Source organism: Phaseolus vulgaris, chromosome 4 (assembly GCF_000499845.2).
Source record: "Phaseolus vulgaris cultivar G19833 chromosome 4, P. vulgaris v2.0, whole genome shotgun sequence".
Taxonomy (NCBI): domain Eukaryota; kingdom Viridiplantae; phylum Streptophyta; class Magnoliopsida; order Fabales; family Fabaceae; genus Phaseolus; species Phaseolus vulgaris.
This window is the reverse complement of record NC_023756.2, coordinates 16,657,730-16,673,339: the sequence shown is the minus strand read 5'-3', so window position 1 is coordinate 16,673,339 and position 15,610 is coordinate 16,657,730. Positions and strand designations below refer to the sequence as shown.

The 15,610-nt window shown below is 49.3% G+C and overlaps 3 protein-coding genes across 3 annotated transcripts; all 3 read left to right on the top strand.

Moving 5' to 3' along the window:
• The first annotated feature begins 2,266 nt into the window (after positions 1 to 2,266).
• Positions 2,267 to 3,226, top strand: LOC137838378 (uncharacterized). The gene has a single exon (XM_068647621.1). The coding sequence runs from the start codon at positions 2,267 to 2,269 to the stop codon at positions 3,224 to 3,226; it is 960 nt and encodes a 319-aa protein (XP_068503722.1).
• Positions 3,227 to 4,522: 1,296 nt separating this feature from the next.
• On the top strand, positions 4,523 to 5,074 carry LOC137838377 (uncharacterized). The gene has a single exon (XM_068647620.1). The coding sequence runs from the start codon at positions 4,523 to 4,525 to the stop codon at positions 5,072 to 5,074; it is 552 nt and encodes a 183-aa protein (XP_068503721.1).
• Positions 5,075 to 6,159: 1,085 nt separating this feature from the next.
• LOC137838375 (uncharacterized) lies at positions 6,160 to 6,537 on the top strand. Its single transcript, XM_068647619.1, has one exon. It carries the CDS (start codon positions 6,160 to 6,162, stop codon positions 6,535 to 6,537), a length of 378 nt encoding a protein of 125 aa, XP_068503720.1.
• Positions 6,538 to 15,610: the final 9,073 nt, after the last annotated feature.

Genomic DNA, 15,610 nt, shown 5'->3' with positions numbered 1-15,610 from the left:
TCCGATCTCCAGCATACCAGGACAGGCGATCGCCTAGTTGAAGATGAAGTCGCCAGATGATAAATTCAGGCGACCAAGTGATTGGAGATCGACAGAGCAAACACATCGCCGAAGATGAAGGTGGTGCAGATTATGAAGGCGGCCGGCGAGACCACAGGGAAGGTGTACGAGAGCACCCTAACTCGCCAATTCCAGTAGAGATCGCGCTCCCAAGTTAGCTATGCACTGGGCAGTACCATGCATAAGTAACTTAGCCAAAAAGAGAGTCAGAAGCAGCGCCCAAGTCAAGGAGGCTCCAGATGATGGCACGTGTACGACTGGATGCGAGCCACGTGTCCAGGTCTGTAACTACCAGGAGAGAGAAAGTGACCAGGTATGTAAGAGTTCTCAACGAACTTCTGAGGTACGCACATTCAGATTATACTCTTTACGCTTGCGAGTTCTAGAGCTTACTGTGAGAGAGAACATTGCACGGTTCCTTGAGATTTCTTGAGTGTTCTTGCTCTTAGTATTTGGTGGTTCGGTCACTGACTTGGGCGTTGGAGTGCGATCGGCCGCAGCGGCGCCGCTCTGTTCTTTTGCAGGTTCTTGAGGTGGATCTTGAAGAAGGACGGAAGTTTGAAGCGGTGCACACGTTGATCCTTTGACGAGGCAGGTTCCAACGTTCTGGTCAACAGGCAGGATCACCTATGCTTTTAAAAACTTTAAAAATACTACTATTTATTGTTATTTGATTTAAATGTTTTGAAGTTAAGATAGATATCATTATAATATTTGGATTCATTGATAAATGTTTATTGTGTTCTGTACCAACCAGGTCATCGGGTGTGATGACGTGTCTAGCACGTGACTACGTGAGGCGGGTTTTGATGGAATGCCGCAGAGCACGTGGCTAAAGAGGGGTGAGTGGTTCAGAAGCCAGTGTAGTCGCCGTTTGTGGAAGCGGCGTGTTACAACATACATGATCGGTTCGCCAAGATTGTATAACGTCGACGTGTTAGACAATTGGCGACCAGATGGCTTGACATCGCCGCAAGAAGCACATCGCCGGATCTCCCAGTAAACTTAGTTAAAGCTGCTGGAGGCTCAGAAGAGTAAGTTCAAGCGGGCAAGTTCAGTAAGATGATTGTTGCGCTAGAATGGGGCATGGAGGTCGAGTAGGGGGAAGGGAACAACTTGTCCATCAGCGACAGGATTCCCATAATGGACATTCGCTGGTGGCAAGATTTCCCCAGCTAGAACATGCATGATGTAGCAGTAAGGAAGGTACCATCAGCGACAAGCGATGTCACAGAGATGGTGCATTATGCTGCACCCGATACTCGCCTGGTCAGATGGTGTTCTAGGGCATATTGCGTGTTAGTTTGCTCCTTGAGCAGAGGACTTAGCCGCGCGGCTGGTTACTACACAGAAATAAACTTCAAGTTGCCCCAACCCAGATGACGACACGTGTAGGGTTGGATGTTACCTGTTACTTCAACCCAGATGATGACACGTGTAGGGTTGGATGAAATAGAGAAATGACGCTCGAGTTACCCTAGCTCAGATGATGACACGTGTAGGGCTGGGCGCTACCTGCTACCCCAGCCCAGATGGCGACACGTGCAGGGCTGGATACGAGCCATGCGTCCAAAAGCATAATGGCCTGGAGAGAGAAGAAACCTAGCTATAAAGGTAAACTTAACAGAATTGGAAGAGGTATGTTTTTCATTACGGCTCGTTTGCTAGGGTTGTGTGCTTTAGTACGGTCCTACAGAGCATATTTTCTCTGATTTTTTGGGTGTTCTTGTACTGACTTGAGCGTCGGAGCGCCACCGGCCGCAGAGGCGCCACCTTGTGTTTTCAGGTTCTCAAAAGAAGCTTTCTGTGGTGTGGACTTGAAGGGCACGTGGAGTCAAGCTGGTGAGGAGGTTCGTGACGAGGCAACGCTTTAACGCTAAGTCAACTGGCAGGAGCAGTACACATTTTCAGGCGAGGAGTGTTGTCAGGACCCTTCAGTGATTCGCTGATAAGGTGTCGCCCAAAGACGTTTTGCAACATCCGACGTCGAGTTGTGGCCCACATCTGCGTAGAGGAAAAGGTAACAGAAAAGTGAGGAAGTAATGACCTTGTTAGACCTCGGGAAACTGGTTGTTCTCAGCCCATGAGAGTGCACGAGGCCACGACAGAGAAGAAAGCCCCGAGAAAGCAACCACCGTATGAAACGAGGAAGCCTTAGACGAGGGCATAGACAAAGGAAGGTGCCCCCACCAGACACAACTTCTGAATGGATCTCAAAGAGATAATCGTTATCCCTAACGTGGCAGATAGACTGAAGTCACCCCCGAAGACCGACAGAAGATTGGGGCCCAACAAAGACACTTGGTGCGAATTCCACCAAGCCTTTGGCCACAGCTTGCGCAACTGCTTAGCGTTGGGGTACCAGTTAGACGAGCTGGTAAGGAGCGGTTTCCTAAAGGAGTACCTACAAGAGAACCAAGGGGCCTCAACGACAGCGGTCCCCACAGGAGATCAAGGACATCAAATACCTGTCCATGGAGAGATCAACACAATTTATGGAGGATTCTCAAGAGGAGGATGTACTGCCTCCCAGCGAAAGAAGTATGTTAGAGAGGTGATGGTAGTGGAAGCAGGTGAGCCTGACCAGTCCCCGGAACCTAACCTCTTCTTCACGAAGGCTGATCTGCAAGATGTGGTTCCACATGACAACGATCCCATGGTGATCTCAGTAGTGATGGAAGGAAGAAAGGTACATAGAGTCCTCGTCAATCAGGGGAGTTCGACAAATGTGATGTTCTGGTCGACTTTCAATAAGCTGTTGTTGTCGATCGATCAGTTGAGACCTTACGACGGTTGCCTATATGGCTTCATTGGGGACCAGGTGGAGGTGCGAGGGCACATGGAAATAAGGACCACTTTCACATATGGCACAGCGTCTCGCACAATTAACATAAGGTACCTTGTTGTCAACGCCCCTTCGGTTTACAACATTCTTTTGGGCAGACCTGCCCTAAACAGAACAAGAGCAGTAGCCTCGACGAGGCATATGAAGATGAAGTTACCTTCTTCTGAGGGAGCCGTGATAACAATCAAGTCTGACCAGAAGGCGGCAAAGAAGTGCTATGAGAATAGCCTGAAGACGAAGAGAGGGGTGTGTACCGTAACCAACCAACCTTTAGGGAGAGAGGTTTACCCGAGTAGAGATCTCCCGAGAAGATCGGCCTGAACCCACGAAGGAGGTGCTGGAAAGGGGGATTGGGGGAAAGAAGTTCAAACTCGGCAGATCCCTAAGCCAGGAGGCATAGGACCAGATTCTCGAGGTAATAACGCGACACATGGATGCCTTCGCGTGGTCTGCCTCAAACATGCTTGGCATCGACCCCGATTTCTTGTGGCATCGCCTCACCATGGACCCCCAGGTTCGACCAGTACGCCAGAGATGAAGAAAGTTTAACAAAGAGAGGCGACTGGTCAACAGGCAGGAGACCAAGAAGTTGTTGGATGCTGGCCACAAAAGGGAGTTCTAGTATCCCGAATGGCTAGCCAATGTAGTATTGGTCAAGAAGGCAAGTGGTAAGTGGAGGATGTGCGTCAACTTCATAGATTTGAATAAAGCTTTCCCGAAGGACTAATACCCACTGCCCAGTATTGACGCCTTGGTGGACAGCGCGTCAGGATGAAAACTTCTTAGCTTCCGGGATGCTTACTCTAGATATAACCAGATTCGGATGCATCCCAGACACAAGTGCAAGACGTTGTTCATGACAGAGCTCTACTGTTACTTCTATAAGGTGATGCATTTTGGGCTCAAGAATGCAGGTGCAACCTATCAAAGGTTATTGGATAGAGTGTTCGCTCCCATGATAGGGCAAAATGTCTAGGCATATGTGGATGACATGGTGGTGAGCTCCCAGGTGAAGGATCAGCACGTTGCTGATTTCGAGGAGTTACTCACCATGATAGCCAAGTATAGATTGATGTTAAACCTAGAAAAATGTGTGTTTGGGGTAGAGGCATGAAAGTTCTTAGGGTTCCTACTCACCGAGTGTGGGATAGAGGCAAACCTCGAGAAGTGCGCTGCGATTATAGCCATGAGGAGTCCGATCTCAGTCAAAAAAGTACAACAATTGACAGCGCAAATGGCCGCTTTATCCTGATTTGTATCGGCAGGAGGGGATAAGGGACATCCCTATTTCTAGTGTTTAAAGAGGAATAACAGGTTCATATGGACTAAGGAGTGCGAAGAATCGTTCTTCAAGTTAAAAGAATATCTAGCCAGCCCCCAGTACTATGCAAGCCGCTGCTAGGTACCCCACTCTGTTTGTACTTCGCCATCACAGATCGGGCGATCAGCTCGGTCCTCGTCCAGAAGCAGGATCATGTGCAGAAGCCCACATATTTTGTCAGCAAAGTTTTGCAAGGGCCTGAGGCAAGATACTAGGCCATAGAAAAAGCAGCCCTAGCGGTAGTGTTTTCAGCGCGTAGGCTCCGCCACTACTTCCAGAGTTTCACCGTAATAGTGATGATAGACCTCCTTATTCGCAAGGTCTTACCGAAGCCCGATGTGGCAGGTCGAATGGTGCGCTGGGCGATTGAGTTATCAGAGTTCGATGTGCAGTACGAACCAATAGGACCTATCAAAGGCCAAGTTTATGCTGACTTCATAGTAGAGCTCTCATTGGCAGCCACACACCAAGAGGAACCAAATTCTAGATGGGTCCTCTCCGTAGACGGGTCCTCCAACCAACAGGGTAGTGGGGTTGGTGTCATTCTGGAAGGACCAAATGGGTTGCTGATCGAGCAGGCCCTACGGTTTGCCTTCAAGGCTAGTAACAACCAAGCTGAATATGAGGCCTTGATCGCAGGAATGTTACTAGCTAAGCAGATGGGTGCTAAGAGTTTGCTGGCAAAGAGTGATTCCCTGTTAGTAACGGAGCAGGTTACGGGGGAATATCAGGCCAAGGACCCTCAGATGGGCGCATACTTGGAGTATGGTAAGATCTTGAAAGAGACTTTTGCAGTGTTCGAACTAGTACACATCCCAGATAACAGAATGGCCGAACTAACTTGCTAGCAAAGCTCGTCAGTTCAACAAGGGGGGCAGACAGAGGACAGTCATACAGAAGACCCTGAGGACACCTCAAACCACCACAAATTGCACAGCAGAAGTCCAACAAGTGAGCACCTCGAAAGGCATTAACAGAAGTCACTGGTCGCTGACCCAAGAAACGTTGAAAACACCCAGAATAAGCGCATATAACCTATCAAGGGAAAAGTCGTTGCACGTTTGCCTAGTTGAAGAAGGTGAAACCCGGATCACACCCTACAAACGCTACTTGGTTGATGGGGTACTCCCACTGGAGCCCATAGAGGCCAAAGTAATTAAGAAGAATTCGAGCAGCTATACCTTGGTGGATGGGAATTTGTTCAGACATGGGTATACTCACCCTATCCTGATTTGTGTAAATGGTGAACAATGCACGCGCGTCATGGCAGAACTCCACGAAGGGATATGTGAGAGCCATATCAACGGCCGAGCTCTCTCATCAAAAGCCATTCGCGCGGGATACTACTGGCCAACCATGAGGGAAGACTGCACGAAGTATGCACAACGATGCAAGCAATGCCAACGACACACTAACTGGCATAATGCACCCCTAGAGGAGTTACGATCGATCCACAGCCCATGGTCATTTCATACCTGGGGGATCGACATCCTGGGACCATTTCCTATAGCAGTTCGACAGATGAAATATCTCGTGGTTGCCATTGAGTACTTTACAAAGTGGATAGAGGTCGAGCCCGTTGCGCAAATCACAGCTCACAAGATCCAGCACTTTGTATGGAAGAACATAATATGTCATTTTGGAATCCCAAAACGCTTGGTATTCGATATGGCACCCAGTTTGCAAACCAACAGTTGGGCATGCTATGCACGGAGCTCAGAATAAAACAGGTATTTGCATCAGTAGAGCACCCCCAAACGAATGGGCAGGTTGAGTCTGCCAACCGAGTCTTGCTCTGGGGTCTAAAGAGAAGACTGGAAAAACTAAGGGAACTTAGGCATACGAGGTTCCTAGAATTGTGTGGGCCTACCACACCACTACCCAGTCCACCACCAGGGAAACACCTTTTAGTTTGGTGTATGGTTCAGACGCGATGATCCCTGTAGAAATTAAGGAGAGTTCACCACGCTTTCAAAACTTCGTGGCTGAAGAATCCAACGAAGATAGAAAGGTGAACATAGATCTATTGGATGAGGTCAGGGAGGAAGCATGCATCAAGGCTGAAGCCTTGAAAAGAAGGGTGGAGTACAAGTACAACTCCAAGTTGAGACCTCGGCAGTTCCAGGTCGTCGACTTGGTGATGCGAAAGGCCCACCCCTACCAACTAGAGAACAAGTTATCTCCCAAGTGGACTGATCCATTTCGTGTGACAGAGGCGCTTGGGAACGGGGCGTACAAGCTCGAGACCTTAGAAGGTGGGACAATTCCTCGAACTTGGAATGGAGCCAATTTAAAGTTCGGTTTCAGTTAATCATGTTATTGTACACAGTTAAAGGGAGACTCTTTTTCCCTTATCAGGGTTTTTTAATGAGGTCACCCAATAAAAATTTAGTTGAAAAAGATATATTTGCAAGTATGTTGTACAGTGCAATCAGTGAACCTCTCCCTTGGGTAAAATCTCCAAGGTCGGGAATAGTAAGGTTCTTAGTGAGTCTCCCTCTTTTGTGAGAACGCCAAGGTCGAGAACAATATGGTTCCCAGTTAAATATCTCCCTTGCCATTATATGCCAAGGTTGAGATCAGTAAGTGAACTTATCCCTTGTCTTTATAAGAAAAGGTCGAGAACAATATGGTTCCCAGTTAAATATCTCCCTTGCCTCTATACGTCGAGGTCGAGATCAGTAAAATGAACCTCTTCCTTGTCTTTGTAAAACAAGGTCGAGAACAGTATGGTTCCAGTTAAATATCTCCCTTGCCTTTATACACCAAGGTTGAGACTAGTGAAGTGAACCTCTCCCTTGCCTTTGTAAGTCAAGGTCAAGAATAGTAAGGTTCCCAGTAAAGTCGAACCTCTCCCTGGCCTTTACACGTCCAGGTCGAGAGTAGCATGGTTCGAAATAAGACATATCCCTTGCCCTTATACGCCAAGGTTGATAACAGCGAGACAACTGCCTTATCTTCGTATGCCAAAGGTAAGGCCAATTAAAGTTCAAGCAGGTTGGTGAAGGAACGTGCTGCTTAGGTAAGGACAGTCATCAAAATGTTGTTAGTCAACAAGACTAATCCAAGACAGGCAAGACAACTAGGAACAAGTTCGAAGAAGAAAGCATTCATGCATATGCAAGACAAGTTAAAAGAAGAAAAGACTCCAGGAATAATATATATATATATATATATATATATATATATATATATATATACAGAGGCATCAACTGTTTGTCAGGCTACAAAATAAATACAAAGGAGAATCACCACTAATCAGCGTCTACCAGCTGCCCATCAACGATTGTCTTCATCAGCCCAGTTTGGGAAAGATCCACCCCAGGGTGCAACAGGCAACCTGGGCCATGGCATCCTCAAACCCTGTTGCGTAGGACTCCACGGCATCCCAGGTGAGTTCATCCTTACAGATCAACTCCTCTCTCAGCTTGGCCATCTCCTCTTCAAGCTTGGCCGATTTTTCAGTCAGTTGAGCCACCTCTGCATCCCTGCTACCAAGCTTCTCCGCCAAGTCATCCACTTCAGCCCGAAGATCATCGTACCTGGCGTAGATCCTTAGAGTTTCTTGGGACTTCTCGAACAAGAGTTGCTTAGTCTCTTGATCAAACTTGTGAAACTCTGCCATCTCCAAGATCTTACCAGTGTCACGACGTGTAAGTTCTTTGACTTGAAGGGCGTCCCAGATAGTTGCTTCCTTCAGTTTCTGCATCTTGGACAGAAGAAGGTTGGACCCAACCAAAGTCTCCCCAAGGTACCTTGACACGTGATACAGCAGGGGGTTATCCTCCAAGTTCTCCAGCCTCTCCTGGTTCTGGAAGGATTGCAGCGCCCGCTGAAGAAAGACTGGCAGATCAACAAAGAGCTCACCACGGTCGCCCCCTGAAGGACTCTCCCCCTTACCCTTTTCCACCACGATGTCGCGAGGGGAAGAGGCAATGGCAGGGTGCTCCCTGTACGAAGGATCTCGACCGTCTTAGCCCGATGGCGCAAGAACAGCAACTTCAGTCTTGTGCTTCCTCTTGAAGATGAGGCCAGAGCAGGTATCCTCGTTCTCGGAAGCAGCAACCTCATTGACCTCGGCCACTCCTTTTAGCCTTTGGTCAACGGGGGCTGGGGTAGAAGGGACAGGAGCAAAGGGGCCTGGGGAAGCCTTCAGTTGAGCCACCACAGCAACCAACTGCCTCATTTTTTCGGCATTAATGATGAGAATAAAAAAGATGTTATTAATAGGAGGAATGGACAAGGGCCAAAACATTTAAAGTTCTTCTTATTATTCTTTTCAAAAGATGAGGCCCAAGCCCAAGAAGCCCAAGCCCAAGTAGGCCAAGCCTAAGCCCAATGGATGTCTCTTTTTGTCAAGCCTAAGCCTAAGCCTAAGCCCAAGCCCAAGTAGGCCGAGCATTAATAAATGAGCATCAATGGATGTCTCTTTTTGTCATTACTTTTGTGTAGTTTTTAGTAGAACTTTAAAAGGAAGGTGTAGATATTAAATAAGGGGTGCTAATGTACAAAACAAAGTCACACCTTCCATGTGACATAAAAGAGTAGGTGTAGATATAGTCTTAGGAGGTGCCAAAGTAGGAACGCAAGTCACACTTCTCATGTGACTTGTTTTGGCTCCAATTTTGAATAGTCTAGTTTTTTAATTGTGCCTTTTCATTTTCAGCCCTCTTTTACTATAAATAGAGAGGCCATGCTCTTGTAAATGCAAAATTGAAAAGTTGAAGAAAGGAAACTCTACTCAAATTGAGAGAGAATTGTGAAAGATTTGATCACCTTAACTAAGTATTTTCTTGTGAGCTTTGGAGGGCTTCAAGTGGCGGCAACTAGCACTCATCTTGGATCATCATCTCCAAGTGGCGTGTCCATATCCTTCAAGTCTTCATCCAATTAAGTTCCTTCTTCCTTCCATCTCCATTTCCATGTTTTTAGCAATTTCAATCGGTAGTTTGTCTTTTTAGGTGTTGTTTATTAATTTCCACCGATTATTCTTGTTCATCTTGTGTTCTACTTTCAATTCTGCACTTGTAGCTTAATTTGATTCTATATTTGTATCTCCAATTCCTTGTGTTGTTTCGATTCATTGTGGAATGGCACTCAATCTTGAGTTTGGTTAATCAATTAGAAGGATTTGTACTTCAATGATGATTCCTTAAGTTCCTCCACTTGTTCCTAATTGTTTGTCCTTGTTTTCAACTCTTAATTGTTGTCTTTCTTCACATATATTGTTGTGTTCCTATGCTGAAAAGTGTCTATGCTTGATTCAACTCACATCAATTAAGCACCATACCTGCATAAGAAGATGAAAGAACATAAGAATTTAAACCAGCAATGCACACAAGAGATAAGGGAGAGGGGGTACCAATATAGCCCTTTAGCACCTTAGGGTTGTATTCGAGCTTGAGTAACTCGACAGTGCTAAACACTGCTCCCAAGTTGGGTAAGAAGTGGCACTCCTCTCGTTCCCGTGTGGGTAAGTCCTCGAGGCCTCTGGGTTTCTTGAGCCCAGGTTCCTTCACCCAATAAAGGGGAGACCCATTCAAGAGGGTGGGGTCTGATTTGCTGCAGTGGATTTTGAAGAATTTCCCTTTGAAACCCTTGTATGATTGCTGGAAGAGGGTTGTACCGTCCCGTATCCGGGAGTTGACAAAGTCAAGGTCAAAGTCAACGCCAGGAGTCAAAGTCAACACAAGGTGTCGCCTAGGTGAAGAGACGCCAAGTACCAGCGTCGCCAAGAGGAAGCGTCGCCAAGGCAAGGCGTCGCCTAGGTGAAGGCGTCGCCCAACCAGGGCGTCGCCAAGATCAAATATCATTAAGGCAAGGCAATCACAGTGCGGTTCCCCGATACCCATGGGTAGGAAAGACCATGGAGGGAGCGACGCCATGGGAAGGCCTCAGGTCCCGATAATCCGGGGTAGTGATAAGGAGAAGAGAAAGGTGGCTTCAAGGCCATAATGATAGCATCAGTGTAGGGCAGCCTGACTCGTGAAGTACCCCTGCCACCCCAGAGACACCTTTCGGACAGATACGACTCAAGAGGAGGGTCACGCCCAGGGTAGCCGGGTGCAGGGTACGAGAGGAAGGCAGATACGCTCACAAAGTGAGTGATTAGAGGATTGGGGGCATGAGTTGGCACCCAAAAGGTCACCCCTTGCGCAGTAGCACTCCTAAGCAGGAGGACTCACACGAAGAAACGTCCCCAGATGGGGTCATGGCGCTGTGAGGCCCTCCACGTGTACGACAGCCAGGTCAGAATAGAAACACCATTTAGTCAGGTACCAGGTAATTAAAGTCATTTAATACAGTTTCTGTTTAGAGCATTTAAGGTACTATAAAAGCTCCCAAGCGTTTCAACATCTTAAATGCGCTACGTTTTCTAATTAGACGTGTTAATTAAATGCGTTACGTTTTATGATTAAAAGCGCTTTAAGACGCTTTAAATGCTAGGGTAGTTTAAATAGCGCTGAGAATGTTGGGAACGGGGTTCGAACTTTTGGCTAATTTTCCAGAAACACTCTAGTTGCTTGGTCGAGCCTTGAGGTTTTGACAAGGGACTAGGGGAGGGTTTTGGCCAGAACGAGAAAACAGACACTAGACACAGTTCCTTTTTACCACCTTTAGAGTACCATACGCGGTGCTCCGATACGGAGGTGCATAGTTTTTGGTGTTTCTTGCTGGCTGACTTGAGCGTCGGAATGCAAACGGCTGTTAGGGCGCCCTTTTGTCCTTCTTTGCAGGAATCCACAGGTAACCAGTGGGAAGGAGTCCCTAGCTGACGGTTGAGGTTGCGCACGAAGACGTCCCAGGCCAACCGGACAGAACATTTGGCGCTCACCGTGGGGCCGATATAAAACATCACTCCCATCGCAAGTTTGAGAAGATCTACCAAGTTATAGTAACGTTGGAGGAGGTTTGAAGAGACCGTGAAAATGGCCACCACAAGACGAGGTACTGCACGCGCAGCCCCAGCAGAACTGTCCATGCAACAGGTCCTGGAGATAATGCGGGGGCTGCAAGAGGATATGGCGGAGTCGAAACTGGAACAGGAACGCATGCATGCAGATCTCGAAGCCTCGCATGAGAGGAATGAAGAGCTCCATCGTATAAATGAGGAGTTGTGCCGGGGTTTGCGAAATAATCGGGGGCAACGTGAACATGACGAGATGGAGAACCTCTCCCCGCCAAGGGAGTTTTCCACTCCCTTCTCGCAGGAGATTCTGGATGCAGTGATCCCAAACACGTTCGCGGGGCCCAAGGTGATCTTCACCGGGATGGAGGACCCTGAGACGCACCTCTCTGCGTTTCACACACAGATGGTCCTAGTAGGCGGCTCTGACGCTGCCAAGTGCAAGCTCTTTATGAGCACCTTGACTGGGATGGCTATGGATTGGTTTATCAGCCTACCGGACGACCATATCACCTCTTTCCGACAACTGTCACGATTGTTCAGGGAACAATACCTAGCAAACAAGGCCCCGCCGCCGGTTTCCTACGATTTGTTTGATGTGAAACAGTATCAAGGGGAGACCCTAAAGGAATACATCAATCGCTTCGGGGCCCAGGTAGTAAAGGTTGGTACAACAGAGGAACCCATGATTGTGTACGCGTTCGTGAAAGGCGTATGCCCCGGCCCTTTTGGTGAATCCATCATTCGCAACCGCCCTAGGACTTTCACTGAACTACGGCGTCGGGCGGTGGAACATATCGCTTCTGAGGGAGAGGTGTGTGTGAAGCGCACCAGCGTCGTGCCCTCGCGCCCGAGAGGACCGACGCGAACTCAACCCGCCAGGGTCAATGAGACCACGACGAGAAGGAAGAAACCAGAGGGGAGACGCCCCTACGAGGCCAGAAAGCCCCAGCCCCGGGGTCCGGCGGGAGGCGATCGCCCGGCCAGAGAAAGAAAGAGGCCGGCGAGATACAATTTTGTGGTGGAACTGAAGGACCTGATCGCCGTGCCTAATATAGCTGAGAGATTGAGGCGACCGGCGAAGTCTGATAAGGTGTTGGGACCTCGGAAAGACTCTTGGTGTGAGTTCCACGAGGCTTTCGGTCACCACATTGATAATTGCCTGTCACTGGGTTACCAGTTAGATGAGTTGGTGAGAACCGGGTTTTTGAAGGATTATGTCGCGGAACCCGCCACGATCGCCACCCTGCCGCTGCCAGCGGAAGAACAAGCACACGAGACACCGGTTCTCGGCGAGGTCCATACCATAGCTGGAGGTTTTTCCGGCGGAGGACCCACCGCCTCCCAGCGAAAGAAATACGCGAGGGGGGTCAACTCGATCGAAGAAAGGATCTCGGGTGAGCCGTGGGAGTCGGACCTCGTATTCACGAGAGGGGACCTCCGAGACATGGTGTCGCACGACAATGACCCCGTGGTCATTTCGGTTGTCACAGCTGGAAGAAAGGTGCACAGAGTTCTTCTCGACCAGGGAAGTTCAGCAGACGTCATGTTCTGGTCGACATTCAATAAGTTACGGTTGTCCCCCGACCTTTTGAGGCCCTACACAGGGTGCCTGTATGGGTTTGCGGATAACCAGGTGGAAGTCCGAGGCTACCTGGAGTTGAGGACTACGTTCACGGATGGAGAAGCCTCGCGTACCGAAAGCATCCGGTACTTGGTCGTGAACGCCAACTCCGCTTACAATATTTTGTTGGGCAGACCGGCGTTGAACCGGCTGAACGCAGTAGCCTCCACGCGCCATATGAAGTAAAAACTGCCGGACCTCAGTGGCAAGGTGATAGTCATCAAGTCAGACCAGGAGGAGGCAAGGAAATGCTATGAGAACAGCCTGAAAACAAAGATAGGCGTGTTCATGGTGTATGAGCGTCCGCCGAGTGTCGACACGACGATGATTGAGGCGACGCCCGCTGGGTCAACGCCTAACGAGGCCATACCTGCGAGGGCGACGCCCGAAGCAGATGCACCCATGGAAGAAGGCCCTGACGACGCGGCGCCCGTGGAAGAGGCGGCGCCCGTCGAGGATGATAGCAGGGAACAACCGGCAGCTAACACCGTGGAGAGGGAGATTGGCGGCAAAACGTTTAAGTTAGGAAGTTTGCTGAGCCCAGAAGAACAGGAAGGGGTGGCAGAGGTGATTCCACGCCACTTGGATGCTTTCGCATGGTCCGCCTCGGATATGCCCGGCATCGACCCTGATTTCCTGTGTCATCACCTCAGCATGGATGCCAAAGAAGGAGAAAGTTTAACGAAGAAAGGCAGCTGGTGGTAAAGGATGAAACGCAGAAGCTGTTGAGTGCTGGCCACATCAGGGAGATTCAATACCCTGAGTGGCTAGCCAACGTCGTCTTGGTGAAAAAGGCGAATGGGAAGTGGAGGATGTGCGTGGACTTCACGGACTTGAATAAGGCGTGCCCGAAGGACTCGTACCCACTACCCAGCATCGACGCGTTGGTGGATAGTGCATCCGGTAGCAAGGTGTTGAGCTTCCTGGACGCATTCTCGGGGTACAACCAGATCAAGATGCACCCGAGAGATGAGAGCAAAACTGCATTCATGACAGAGACTTGCAGTTACTGTTATAAGGTGATGCCTTTTGGGCTGAAAAACGCGGGCTCCACATACCAAAGGCTAATGGACAAGGTCCTGGCGCCCATGCTAGGGAGGAATGTATACGCCTACGTGGATGACATGGTAGTGGCGTCGCAGGATAGGGCACAACACATGGCAGACCTGGAGGAGTTGTTCGTCACTATATCCAAGTATCGCCTCAAGCTAAACCCTGAGAAGTGTGTCTTCGGGGTAGAGGCCGGTAAGTTCTTGGGTTTTATGCTCACAGAGAGGGGGATAGAAGACGAAGCCCCGCTCTCAGTCCGCAGAGCTCGGGTAAGTCGTGTCCTCCGCTCTTGGTTTATTTTCGAACCTGCACCAAGGGAGATGAATGTGTCAGAGACACCATGAAGCAAAACACACACAGATAGAAAGCAATAAAGGCGGAAGTTTCTGGGGCAGTGACTCATACATATATACTTTTCGAGAGTTCCAGCGTTGAACTCCAAACTGATCAAGGTGGCGGAGTCAAAACCTCCCGCCTCAGCGAGAATCCGGCAAACCACCTGGTCATTCGGGGCTAGCTTCTTGAAGGGTTTGGATTTGAGGGCCCTTGTCTCCCTCACCCAGTACAGTGGAAAACCATCCAGGGCGGAGGGAACGAGGTCAGAGCAGCAGATCTTGAAGAATCGGCCTTTCCACCCAGTGAATGAGTTTTGGAAAGGGGTCAGGAGAACTCTGCCAGGAACGTTACAGAGAGTTACCCAGAGGTTGTTCCTTTGCCTCTTCACCTCAAAGAAGTGAAGAAAGATGTCAACCGAGGGTGCGCAACCCAGAAACCCGAAAAGGATGTCAAAGGCCTTGACAAAAGCCCAGCTGTTGGGATATAACTGGGCCGGAGCGGCATTGATTTCCGTCAGCAGTTCCTTCTCAAACCGGGAGAAGGGCAGACGCACGCCGATTGTCTTGAAAACCACCTGATAGAAGTAAAAGAAGGGGACCCCGTCGTTGGCCCGTTCGTCTCCGCATACTGGCTCCCCTAGAGTGCAAGGGAGCACAGCAATGTCGTCGTCGTGCCTCCTCGCGAAGGCACGGTGATTATAGGAGCATGAATCCCCTTTGTGTTCCCTTATGGCCCTGGTGGAGAGTAAGCATGAGCATTCGTCAAGAAGCTCGCTCGAAACCCAAGTATATGGGTCCTTGGGGTTGACCCTGGGAGAAGTAGCACGAGAAGACATTCTTGAACAGAATCAGGGAGGTTTGAAGGCGTGTGGCCCACTGGTAACGCAAGGGTAAAACGCTGGTGGAAACGAACACTAGAAGAACTCTTCGCAAGAAGAAAAAGGGTGCAAGAAGAGAGGGTGCAAGTAGGTTACGAAAAGCGGAGAAATGATGAGGACAGTTTCAAAGTGTTGAAGAATTAAATATTGCAGTTAGAGCGCCAAACGACGCAAATGGAAGTATTGCAGTTATAGCGCTAAACGACGCGAATGAATGCACTGCATGATCGAGCCACGTGGCGGATGATGGGAGGATGGCCCTGGCACCACTGGTTAAACTCAGAAAACTTCGTATCGATAGAATGCCCAAGGGTACGATGCGCCGTCGAGAGTGGGTCAGGGGCACAGAAGGTGTCAGGACCAAGTCAAGTGACTGAACGTCCCATCGGCCATGCAAGAAGCGCCACGTGGATGGCACAGGCGAAACCTTGAGCTCTTCGCTATCCTCAGGCATCGACCAGGGCTAAGGTCAAAGCAATGCCAAGGTAAAGATAACGCCCAAGGCGACGCCAACATGAGACGCCCGAGGCGTCGCCAGGAAAGTCGCAAAAGGCGACGCCAGCGTGAGACGTTGCGGGCGTCGCCAACCC

Bases quoted from the DNA above. Each gene is read 5' to 3' on its own strand.
- LOC137838378 (XM_068647621.1), top strand. From the start codon at position 2,267: ATGGATCTCAAAGAGATAATCGTTATCCCTAACGTGGCAGATAGACTG.
- LOC137838377 (XM_068647620.1), top strand. From the start codon at position 4,523: ATGATAGACCTCCTTATTCGCAAGGTCTTACCGAAGCCCGATGTGGCA.
- LOC137838375 (XM_068647619.1), top strand. From the start codon at position 6,160: ATGATCCCTGTAGAAATTAAGGAGAGTTCACCACGCTTTCAAAACTTC.